Below are 12,864 nucleotides of genomic sequence, written 5' to 3'. Positions count from 1 at the left end.
ATGGTGAAGAGGAGGAGGAGGAAGAGGGGAGGAGAGGAGGAAATTGATGAATGACTTTAATAGCAGCAGTTAATCTATTTAGTTATTAAGTGGAGATCTCCAACAACCATTCTCATGATAGCACATTAGTAATGTGACAAATATCATAGCTAAACTGGCTTAGTGACAAATATCATAGCTAAACTGGGCTTGGTTAGAACCCTGGATGGGAGACCAAAGGCATAGCTGTAGATACATCAACTGTCTAGCAAGAGGTGCTGCCCAGCCTTAACCATAGAAACTCATACCAGAATATGTTTATAAAAGTATTATATTTTTCTTATAATAATTGTGATATTTTTTTATATGTTGACTTAAAAAAACAATGTGAAACCTATAAGGAAAGCATTTATTTTGTTACAATCTCAGCACATACACATTCCTTATAATATTCGTAGATGATATTCGTAGATGAAATATATGAAATTCATATATTTTGTCTCAAATACTGCCATATCTTTGTAGGAAAAGCACCACATCATGTACTCAATTGTGTATGTCATATGAGGCATATACATGAACACATATACAAATACACCACTGCCATACAAGATTCGTATTTGATTTTCATGATTATTTTCCATATGTGCTGTAGTTGGCATCACTACTGTTGGGCTGGCTTAAACATCACTGACCTTGACATCAAGCTTGGGGTTGACCACGTGTTCTTTTGATAAGTGTGTGAATTGGACCATTTTCCTGTCCTGCTAAGCATTCAACATGTAACGAGTACTTTTGGGCGTCGGAAAATGTATGGAGTAAAAAGTACATTATTTTCTTTAGGAATGTAGTGAAGTAAAAGTTGTCAAAAATATAAATAGTAAAGTTTATTTATTTATTTTTCACCTTTATTTAACCAAGTAGGCCAGTTGAGAACAAGTTATCATTTACAACTGCGACCTGGCCAAGATAAAGCAAAGCAGTGCGACAAAAAACAACAAAACAGAGTTATACATGGGATAAACAAAAGTACTGTCAATAACACAATAGAAAAATCTATATACACTGTGTGCAAATGGAGTAAGGAGGTAAGGCAATTAATAGGCCATAGTAACAAAGTAATTACAATTTAGCAAATTAACACTGGAGTGATAGATGTGCAGATGATGATGTGCAAGTAGAAATACTGGTGTGCAAAAGAGCAAAAAGGTTAATAAAAACAATATGGGGATGAGGTAGGTAGTTGGATGGGCTATTTACAGATGGGCTATGTACAGCTGCAGCGATCGGTAAGCTGCTCAGATAACTGATGCTTAAAGTTAGTGAGGGAGATGTCTCCAACTTCAGCGATTTTTGCAATTCGTTCCAGTCATTGGCAGCAGAGAACTGGAAGGAAAGGCGGCCAAAGGAGGTGTTGGCTTCGGGGATAACCAGTGAGATATACCTGCTGGAGCGCGTGCTACGGGTGAGTGTTATGGTGACCAGTGAGCTGAGATAAGGCTGAGCTTTACCTACCAAAGACTTATAGATGACCTGGAGCCAGTGGGTCTGGCAATGAATATGTAGCGATTAAAGTACAGACAACCCCAAAAAACAAATGAAGTAGTACTTTCAGCTCATTGGCTGTCAGACTGGGTATCTCCTGTAGTGCCTGGGGGACAGCGCATTGCCAGGCCTGTGTCACTGCTCAGCTATTCGTTAGAGAGTGGGTGTGGATCACAGGGTTGGTTTGATATAATAGAGCTTTACGCAAGCTTGGTAGCTTGCCTCTGCACACCCTTCACTGCTCTGACGCACTAGCAGCATACTATACTATGGGAGCAACAATGCAGAGGGAGAACCTGTCAAATTCCTCTGCTCTTTCTGCTTGACTTGTACCCACCCTTACAAAGGGTTCCCTGTGAAGTATGTCAAAGTAAACTACTAGACCCACACTTCAGTTCAAGTACTTTTTCTCAAGGGTAAAAAATTCCCTTAGCACAGACTAATTTCCCTGCCTTATTACCTGGTCAGTGCTCACAGCTGCTTGGGGAGTGAGAGGTAATGTTCTATTCTGGAAGCACTATCTGTGAGCCAACTTTAATGACCCATAAAGCTGAAGCCTCCCATAGAATGTGGAGATACACATCAGAAACACCCTAAATTACAGCACTGGTGAAATGTAGTGTGCAGGGCATATTTAGACATCAGGGTCGGCAATGCTAGCAGCCAAGCTGGATGACTGTTATTGGCAAAACCAAATGGTGTGGTCAAAGCTCTATAAAGCCTAACTTCTAGTGAAAGATGTTTCCTTAACTTCAATTAATGTAGACCTGCTTTACATGGTTTGGGTTTTGTGCCTTGGGAGAGCAGAGCACTTTGATGATGAAATCGCAAAAACACACTAATCAAATAAAAGTTGAATTGAATTAAACTTGGCTACTGTGTTTTCTGTGCTGGTTTGAGTCAATACTGCTGACTAATCCAGCTCAAACTGCTGAGACACACAGGGAGGTTCTAATCAAGGTAATTGGATTTGGTATCAGTAGAAGTGTATGGTTGGTCGTGAGACTGTGGCTGTGACGGGGGATGGCTGGGTATTGGTGGGCCCTTCTTACATTCCTGCATGACTTGTCTTCCCAGATCGGCCTGCAGGCAAGTAGAGTGAATAAAGGCGTCCGCACACCAGGTTCGGTTTGCTCTTAGCAGAACTCGGCTAGGCGAAGTGAACATCTGTGTCTCACATACGCCCTTAAAAGACCATTGGTTGAAAAACTAGAAAAAAATATGCCAATATTACTTTGCCCCGCAACAAATAGACAAAATACACTACTTCAAAAGTCATAATTAATCTGAAAAATCAAGAAATCTGTAATCATTTTTTACGTTTTTGCCAAGTAGGAGTTTGTCACGTAATTTTACATCTAAGATGCTTGGTGCAGTATTTCTCAAGTGAAAAAATGTGCATTAAAACTGGTCTCTCATTGAATGACGAACACTTAATTGAAGAATCCTTACTTTTGACCAATCACAGACAAAAGGGCGTAAACTTCGACTAGGCTCTATAAAAATATTGTGTGCTCGAACAGCCCAACAAAAAAAACTGCCCAACACCAAAACAAACAAAAAGTAATAATATTTGCGCAAACTGTTTTGACTGGGACGGTAAGCTTAAGGGTGAAAATGCCTCTAAAACATAGGTGATGCTATTGGAATATAACAGCATGGACACAAAACCTAAAAAAAGGTAGCAATACATAGCTCCAAAAATGTGTGAAGTGTGAGAGACAATTCAAAGACACAGTGACATTGCATTAATCTGGTCATTAATCCCATTACCTGATAAATAGAATGCCCAAAAATAGACTAAAGTGAAGGTTTTCGTGTGCTGGTGTAGGCTCCTAGCCTCCATTATTGATTTGAATTATGTGGTACGTTTGAAGTCAGTCCTGCCCACAGCTTTCCTTTCATATGGCTTTCAAATATTTATACAGGCCAAACTCTGCAGATCCTTGATCCTGTTTCTTAGTATTCTGTGAACACATACAAAATCAAGTAACTTCTACTAAATCCACTGATTTCCACTATACAAGTAATATGGGTCACTTATTCAAACCTCTAGATTTTCTCTACTGATGAAATACAATATATCTGAGAAACCAGTTACATATTAGCACCTGGCAAGAACTAGGTTATTTTCGTTGTTGTACTATTGCCAAGTGGCGCAGGAAGAGTAACTTATAACAGTCTCAAGTTTAGAATTGCCTGTGGTTTTTGGGCTTCTATAACACTGCCCTTTATCTCACTGGAAGGTGAGATGCCCTTCAAGAAAACACATTCCTCAACTATTCCCAACTTTCTTTGTGAGCTGATTATACCATTTGTCTGACTAATAAAATTAACTGATCAATTAATGGAGCTACCATAGATATATAAAATGACTGGAAAACTGCCAATGAATGTCCTCTAGGAGACTTTTGATGTGCAAATCACTAATTCAATGTCATTGAAGAATACAGGTAAGCAGTTCCTCTTGTGATTGATGCAAAAGCTATAATGAGAAGCCCAAGAGATTGTTTGTTCTTTAAACGATCTCTGCCAGGATGGGATCAAGCAGGCAGATGTTAAAGGAAAGATTAGTAATTGAAATAGGAGACAACAGCTCATGTTTCTGACTCAAAAGGACTCTTTTTCAATGAGGTTCTTAAGAAAAAAAACACGTCAAAAAAGCAAAATGGAAAACTGGACCGAGGACCCTATAGGGACCCTTGGTGTTCTGTTGAGAATACCATAAACATTTTGATATAACAAGGGCAGACTATAACGCTTGGTCAGCATGGTCAAATAAACAGAAGGAAAGAAGGGGACTTCCAGATAGTGTCTTCAATAATTTATTAATTTGTAAGTATTACAAAAAAAAAAGAAATATGTACAGAACGTAAAAACATATTGGTTGTAACAACTTGACACATTTAAGTCTACCATGACAAGCAAAACTGTGGTGAAAACTTGCATCATGGCTAGCAGCCTCAGGCCTTGTGCCAGCAGGCATTTCAGTTCCAATGCCATCTGAACATTGGGTAGAAATACAGTCCCTCTTGATCTACAAAAGCGTCGTCTTTTCCAACGGTGAACCACCTCCGTGAAACAAAGTGAACTACAAGGTAAACTAAATTAGAACTACCATACGTCACTGGACGTTTGGACTAGACCGTGTCGGCGCTACAACTTGATAAAAAAGATGGGAATGTTTATTGAAAAAAAAGAGCCACTGTAAAGGGCTGAACGTAGTCCGTGCTGTGTCCAACGTATAGTATAACAGGTCCATTTCTCTGTCCTCTGGACTGACCGTCACTGGGAAACCAAAAGCAGGTCGTCCGGGGCACAAAATTCCCATAAAATTCCAAGGAACACCAACAAGGTCCATTCTGCGGGTAAACGCCTTTCGGAAGCTCAGACGCACAGCTCATCTCTTCTTCTTACTGTGTCTGAGCAGCTTCTTCCTCTTTAGGATCATTTCATATAGTTTCTCCAGGCCGGGTTGGAGCCCCTGGCCGTTCAGCGCGCTGCATCCCTGGGTGTGGTGCAGTGTGGAGTTGCTAAGCTCGTGGAGGGCCAAGGCCTTCTCCACCTCCACAGCAGAGACTGCAGAGTCCAAGTCCTGCTTGTTGGCAAGCACCAGAATTGGTACTCCCTGGTTCTCTGCTGAGCGACTGATGCGGTGGAGCTCCACCTTGGCCTCCTCCATGCGCTCAGTTTCTGCAGCATCCACAACAAACACCAGGCCATCGGTGCGACGCGTGTATGACTTCCACAGGGGCCGCAGCTTCTCCTGACCGCCCACATCCCACACCTGGAAGGTGGTGGTGGCCCGCGAGCTTCCAACTGCTACTTTAATCCGTTCAGTGTTGAAGCCCTTTGTGGGGATAGTCTCCACAAATTCCCGGAGCTTTAGTCTGTACAGCAGGGAGGTCTTTCCTGCAGAGTCCAGGCCGATGACGACCACATGCAGAGACTGGAAGTTGGGGAGGAAAGGAGTGTTGGGGGCTATCTCTGTTAGCTGGTTGCCCATTTTGGCTGGTTGTCTGGCCCTGAGTGAGGTGGCAGAGTCTAGTAGGGGAGGTGGTGGGTGTCTCCAGAGAGATGGAGCATTCACACCTACTTCAAAAGGCAGCGGTTGCAGACCAGAAGGCAGACGACTAAACTCACTGATGACCTTGTAAAATGAAGGAAACGGGCAAGATTAGTTATGTATTATAGATGGCACCATGGATGACAATCACATATTTTTAGTCTACTGACTATGCTTCAAAGGGGGGAAAAAATGACATTTCAGTTAGCCACAAGTTTTCAAAACAACCCTGCCTATCGTTCCATAGCAGAAAAAAGTATGTAATTATATGGAACTGCAGTTGAATTGCCATTACTGTTTGACAACAACACTGGCTAAAATCCTGTACTTTTTTACATGGCAATACGAGAAGAGTGTACAGTACGCATTGTCAATCCATCTTATCGCACTATCTACAGAAAAATCAATTGACCACATTGAAATGTGTTTTGTCAACAAGGCACAGAATATTCTGGTCCCATGTATGTAACGTTACTTCAGCAAACTTCTCTGTCCTGTTGGTTCGTTGCATATGCGGCTGCATAGCAACACTGGTGTCGCTAACGTTAACTAACGTTAGCTAGCTAACCTTAATTAACGCGAAAAAAAATAACAAATAGTAGAACACTTTAGTTAAGTGTTGGCCGTCTAGGTAGATAGTTGGGTAACAATTATATAGTTGTACGTAATTTCAGTGGCCAGTGAGGTTAACATACATTGGCTAGTTACTGGCTAGTCCGTGCGAGAAACAATATCGAACCGAGTCGGGACACTTAGCGTTAACGTTTATTAGTTGCACCGAACCAAACAAACGATGTTCGTTAGTTAGAACATTACACATAACCTTACCTTTATAGCGTGTCTGTATTGAGTCAGACAACATAATTCCAACACAGATAAGCACAAATCCACACTGAAGAAGAATAATTCCAAAAGAAGCTGTGCTAGAACCACCAGAGTCCCTCTACTTGAATCTCCAGGCAAGGAATGGAACCAAAGGTGGTGAGTGCGACTGAAGAACACAACACCCACGAGTGACGTAACGAAAACACTCCCAGTCCCAGCCTCCCCCCTAATGCAATGAGTTTTAAATGGAAAGTGCAGTGACCTCTGACTTGTGAGCTCTTATCGACAGTTATCAGTCTATTGCTATGGAATTGTCAAACTAAAGGAATAAACAAAGTAGGATATTGATTATGTGGGTATGCTTAGCTTGGTTGGCTGTCTTGGCTGTTTTGCCTTTTTATTTAATCAGTACATAATTGTAAACCACTAAACAGTAACCTATTTCATATTTTGACATGAGACATCATGTTCAGTAGCCTATGAGAAATGTATGCCAGCACAAAATCATGGAAATATGTGTATAAAGTAGTTGGGGTAGCCGCTTGAGGTCTTTCTGCTCTGAACAAAGTTGGGGGCAGCAAGAGGACAATGGGTCGACTGTGGCAATTTGAATGCTAATGCCTTTGTAGTCTTTTCCTTGAACAGCACCATGATAACATTTCAGGAAATGACCCGCTGGAGTTGGAGTGCCCTGTATTCATAGGGCATGTGTTATGAAACCAGCCAGATCATATCAGCATATCTGGGAGGAATCTAGTTACTATTCTCAGCACACTTGCTGGTTGTAGCCTGTCATGAGGGGAGGATGCAAAACTGTGTGCAGATTTGAAAATAGAGTGGTTATCAGATGTACCCACAGTGCAGCAAATGGAGGGCAGATATCACACATGGGAGTTAAATGAAAACTCACAGGGGAATTGAGATTGAGAAATTGTGTCAGCATGTGCAACAATAATTATCTTTCCTGCAGAGCAGGATTCCATGCGAAGGGTCTGCCTCGGAGCAGAACTCACTAATTACACACAGTCAATGTTCAAATCACTGACAAATTAGCTTTCAAGTGAAGCAAATCAAATAATATAGAGAAAAGGCGTGTTATACTGTGCTTCTTCTCTCATTTTAAATTCACTCGACCTTCGCACACACACAACACAGACATTTTACTGTCATTATCACAAGGGAACAACCTCAATATACAATGGACAATTATTCATTGGCGCTACATTTATAGAGCAGTTGCTATCTTAAGAAACAATTGGTAAATGATCAATTGGGTACCAATTAACTTTTAGGACTGAATATATCATGCAGAATATATGTTTCTAAGTAGACTGTCTATGCATCTACTTATGTATTCTGATTGGCAATTGCTGTGTTTGCTTTGTATGATAAAAAGGCTAGAAAAACAAATAGGTCTATGTTATTTAAAGCTTTGATTAATTGGAATTTGAATGCAAGAAAAAATGCCTCCAGACTGTATTAAGCCAAAGGAGCCGATAGCCTAGTGGTTAGAGCATTGGGCCAGTAACCGAAAGATTACTAGATCGAATCCCTTACCTTGTCAAATCTGTCGTTCTGAACAAGGCAGTTAACCCACTGTTCCTAGGCTGTCGTTCTAAATAAGAATTTGTTCTTAACTGACTTGCGAAGTAAAATCAACAAGAGGGGGTATGTTTTTACTAAACATGACAGTAGCGTCCTCTACCGACTAATATGGGAAATACATCCATATATTGTGAAGTTTACACCTGAAAGATTCACAGGTGCAAAACTATTGCAGAACGACAATGCATTTGGTAAGTTACCAAACGTGCATTGCACATATAACATGATCAAATGGGTTGGAGATTTCCAGACTCCTCAGCTGAGAATTGTATCTCCAGAGGGTGAACTACTGGGGTGAGTAATTATTTACCTTTATCTCTGACGCCACCAACTCAAGGGAGCGTTCAGTTGCTAGGTAACTTGCGAGGCAGGTGGGAAATACTTGAAGCTGGAAAATTGAGGTACTCAACGTCATCATTAGCTACCTGCTTTAGGCTGCTGAAGTCCACCTTGCCTCTGAGGGCAAAACAGCATTTTTATCCAGGGATTGTTATAAGTAAAAGATCCAATAATTCTTTGTCATTTAAAAAAATCAACATAGCAGATCCAGTACATCAAGAGGTTCATTTTAATGTCTTACATGATTTTCTTTAATTATTGGCTGTTAGTGTGGTTACTCTAGGTTCGATTTATACTATTCAGGGATAGCTATTGCCTTTTATACACATTCATTGAAACTCCTAATGCAGCAGTGTGGAGACAGAGAGGGAATAACATCAGTGGCCCCTGTTTATATTTAGACAAAGACAAGACATTGTGTTGGGCTGTCATTAATCAGAATTGGTGAAACAGTGATATAGGGGCTTGTCTGTCTATCAGGTTACAGCACTGGCACTGTGGTTTAATGATAGTTAGCACCACTCTCCCACAGATGCTGGTGTAGGATGTCTGCTATGCATTGGGAAGCCCGGTGCCGGCAGACCATGGTGGACCGCAGGATGTCCAGGGCCAAGCAGCAGGTAGGCTACCGTCAGTAGGCTTGTTCCCTAATTGATTAACACCGGAGGTGTAAACCAAAGTCTAACATGCGACACCCCTGTGAGGGGTCAACCTCAATTCCTATTATTCATTTTGAAGGTTGTGTCCCTCTGGACATACCTTACGCCTCGGCTGAATGTTTCATGTGTGCCAGCACTGACCGAGAGCCAATGAATAGCCTTGAAATTCAGGAAAACATCAGAATCCCTCACTACCACCATAAGGTGGCATTAAATGTCATTGGCTTACTGGCACTTACATATTCAAGCACCTCTTGAAACAGCAGAGCAAGGTGCTACTGTGTTCTTATTCAAAGTTAATTGCTGCAACACAGTCCATTATCACTTACAAATAAGTTTGCAAGTTCCTGGTGGTAATTTGGTATTGAGAACAGGGATCATTGTATAGGATCTCAACTCCATCACATTTTGGATGTTCAACATTGACACGTATTCAGAACTTGAAGGCCATTAATTAACACCTGTCTAAATGGAGGGTGAAAACTGACCCGTCACTTGGGGTGAACCTCTCCCTGTCTGTGTGCAACTGTTTACAAAACTGTGAAGTAATGTTCAACACCCCTAGTTATATGCAAAATATCTCAGGTGCATTTGGTGTTTCTGCTGCATGTCAGGTTGCCTCAAGTAAAAAGCATTTACAAGTACCTCTTTTGTTTGTGCAGATGAGAAAGGACCCTTCAGAGCCAAGCTCAATGCCACTGGCAGAGTCTAACGCACCTGCTCAGCATTCAGGTAATATCTAAATGTTTAATTTGCACCATTTTTGTTGTGCCCAAACGGGTGACAAACTACTAACAAAACCATATTCATTATAAGCCAGACATGCTCATGGTATGTCTCATGACTAGGCCTTTCAGAAAAGGGACTTTTGAATACTTATTTGTAAATCTCTGACCCAGCAACCACAACCATCTTCTGACTGTAATTCAGGCAAAGAAGGTAATCAAATCTCATAAGCAAACAATTCCATGCCCAGAGGCTTCTGTTTAAGGAGTTATATCTGTGGGCTCATGTTCCAACATGACTTTGCCGTGTAGTCCAGCAAGTAGCCCACAATACCAGAGCCATTAATCCCCAGTTGACTCCAACACTTTGAGAACAATGGAATTACAATGTACTCTCCAAAGCCTTCTATTGGCTCATGAAAATCTCTGTAATCTGGTAGCTTCTCGCTTACAGGCACATCAATGATTTCCATTACCTGAGTCAACAACAGCCTATCCCCCAAAGGTGACATGAACACACATCCTCACCACAAACAGAAAAACTTCCCATTTAGGACGTATGCTCAGATAGGAGTGGTCTACACTAGTCAAGTTTCCCAACTCCAGTCCTGGGGAAACACAGGACCACAGCACAAGCACAACAGACGTTTATGATCTAAACATCAATACTTGAATCAGGTGTGTTAGTGCTGGTATTGAACAAAAATGTGTGGTCACGTGGGATCCCACGTAATAGAACCAAGTGTCTATACAGTTTGGTAATTTTAATGGCTCTAGCCTGGCCAAACCAAGTCTCCACAGTAGCAGAGGGTGTCACGCTCTACCATCCTCTCATTAGAATGGGGTCTGTTAAATAATATATGGGGCCATGCTCTGCACTCCTACTGTGTAGTTGCTCAAATATCACAGATGAGGAGTTATGGGGATTAGAAACCTGAGGTTTGTGGCAGGCAGCCATGTCTTGGGTTGTGTTCAGTAGAAACAAACAGGAGAAAACGCTTGGTTATGAGTACAGGTAGTGATAATAATATTGTTTAATTCTGTTTAATTCTTACTGGATGCAACCCCCAGTGAGTGCCTGTCATGGGTGAGAAAGGACTAGAAGTGGTTGCCAGCCCGTTGACATGGGTCACGTACAGTTCATTGGCATGGCCACCTGCATTGTGCTATTTTGCAGGTGAATTATCAACTGTGAAACTATAGTCTCAGACAACTGGACCAGTTGACAGGAAGGATAACATGTTCTTAGTAACAGAACAACACTGATTACAACATATCTGTACAAAGTCTTGGAGTACTCTATGAACACTTTTGAAGACTTCCTCTCTTGACCGTAGTATCCACTAACACGCCATTATCTTCTCCTTGTCTTCCAGCCGTGAATGAATGTTCACACTCCAAAAACAAGCTCCAGTACAGTGCTAAGATTGACAACAGATACTCAGTGAGTGCATGTGATACACTGTCATAATGCTATGTATTATTGATATACAGTACATAAGATTATAGGAGTGTTTTTATTTCTCTACTTTACAGTCCATACAGTACTCCCAGCAGTGGTGAAGAACCCATATCCAGTCATTGGTGAAGAAGACTAATAGAGGAAGTAAAGATTAAGAGTAAACCCAAATTGGTCTACACGGACAAGTTCTGGCCTGGTTTAGATCTTATCTGTCGGAAAGATATCAGTTTGTCTCTGTGAATGGTTTGTCCTCTGACAAATCAACTGTACATTTCGGTGTTCCTCAAGGTTCCGTTTTAGGACCACTATTGTTTTCACTATATATTTTACCTCTTGGGGATGTCATTCGAAAACATAATGTTAACTTTCACTGCTATGCGGATGACACACAGCTGTACATTTCGATGAAATATGGTGAAGCCCCAAAATTGCCCTCGCTAGAAGCCTGCGTTTCAGACATAAGGAAGTGGATGGCTGCAAACTTTCTACTTTTAAACTCTGACAAAACAGAGATGCTTGTTCTAGGTCCCAAGAAACAAAGAGATCTTCTGTTGAATCTGACAATTAATCTTGATGGTTGTAAAGTCGTCTCAAATAAAACTGTGAAGGACCTCGGCGTTACTCTGGACCCTGATCTCTCTTTTGACGAACATATCAAGACTGTTTCAAAGACAGCTTTTTTCCATCTACGTAACATTGCAAAAATCAGAAACTTTCTGTCCAAAAATGATGCAGAAATATTAATCCATGCTTTTGTTACTTCTAGGTTAGACTACTGCAATGCTCTACTTTCCAGCTACCCGGATAAAGCACTAAATAAACTTCAGTTAGTGCTAAATACGGCTGCTAGAATCCTGACTAGAACCAAAAAATGTGATCATATTACTCCAGTGCTAGCCTCCCTACACTGGCTTCCTGTTAAGGCAAGGGCTGATTTCAAGGTTTTACTGCTAACCTACAAAGCATTACATGGGCTTGCTCCTACCTATCTTTCCGATTTGGTCCTGCCGTACATACCTACACGTACGCTACGGTCACAAGACGCAGGCCTCCTAATTGTCCCTAGAATTTCTAAGCAAACAGCTGGAGGCAGGGCTTTCTCCTATAGAGCTCCATTTTTATGGAATGGTCTGCCTACCCATGTGAGAGACGCAGACTCGGTCTCAACCTTTCAGTCTTTACTGAAGACTCATCTCTTCAGTGGGTCATATGATTGAGTGTAGTCTGGCCCAGGAGTGTGAAGGTGAACGGAAAGGCTCTGGAGCAACGAACCGCCCTTGCTGTGTCTGCCTGGCCGGTTCCCCTCTCTCCACTGGGATTCTCTGCCTCTAACCCTATTACAGGGGCTGAGTCACTGGCTTACTGGTGCTCTTTCATGCCGTCCCTAGGAGGGGTGCGTCACTTGAGTGGGTTGAGTCACTGACGTGATCTTCCTGTCTGGGTTGGCGTCCTCCCCTTGGGTTGTGCCGTGGCGGAGATCTTTGTGGGCTATACTTGGCCTTGTCTCAGGATGGTAAGTTGGTGGTTGAAGATATCCCTCTAGTGGTGTGGGGGCTGTGCTTTGGCAAAGTGGGTGGGGTTATATCCTTCCTGTTTGGCCCTGTCCGGGGGTATCATCGGATGGGGCCACAGTGTCTCCTGACCCCTCCTGTCTCAGCC

The 12,864-nt window shown here is 41.9% G+C and overlaps 1 protein-coding gene across 1 annotated transcript; it reads right to left on the bottom strand.

Moving 5' to 3' along the window:
* Positions 1-4,333: 4,333 nt before the first annotated feature.
* On the bottom strand, positions 4,334-6,561 carry LOC120037510 (ADP-ribosylation factor-like protein 4D). The gene is made up of 2 exons (XM_038983545.1): positions 6,419-6,561; positions 4,334-5,674 (listed from the first exon to the last, which is right to left on the bottom strand). Exon 2 carries the CDS (start codon positions 5,528-5,530, stop codon positions 4,925-4,927), a length of 606 nt encoding a protein of 201 aa, XP_038839473.1. The 5' UTR covers positions 5,531-5,674; positions 6,419-6,561; the 3' UTR covers positions 4,334-4,924.
* Between the last annotated feature and the right edge of the window lie 6,303 nt (positions 6,562-12,864).

This window comes from Salvelinus namaycush, chromosome 3 (assembly GCF_016432855.1).
Source record: "Salvelinus namaycush isolate Seneca chromosome 3, SaNama_1.0, whole genome shotgun sequence".
Taxonomy (NCBI): domain Eukaryota; kingdom Metazoa; phylum Chordata; class Actinopteri; order Salmoniformes; family Salmonidae; genus Salvelinus; species Salvelinus namaycush.
The sequence above is the reverse complement of the archived record's forward strand: the minus strand, read 5'-3'. Positions and strand labels throughout refer to the sequence as shown.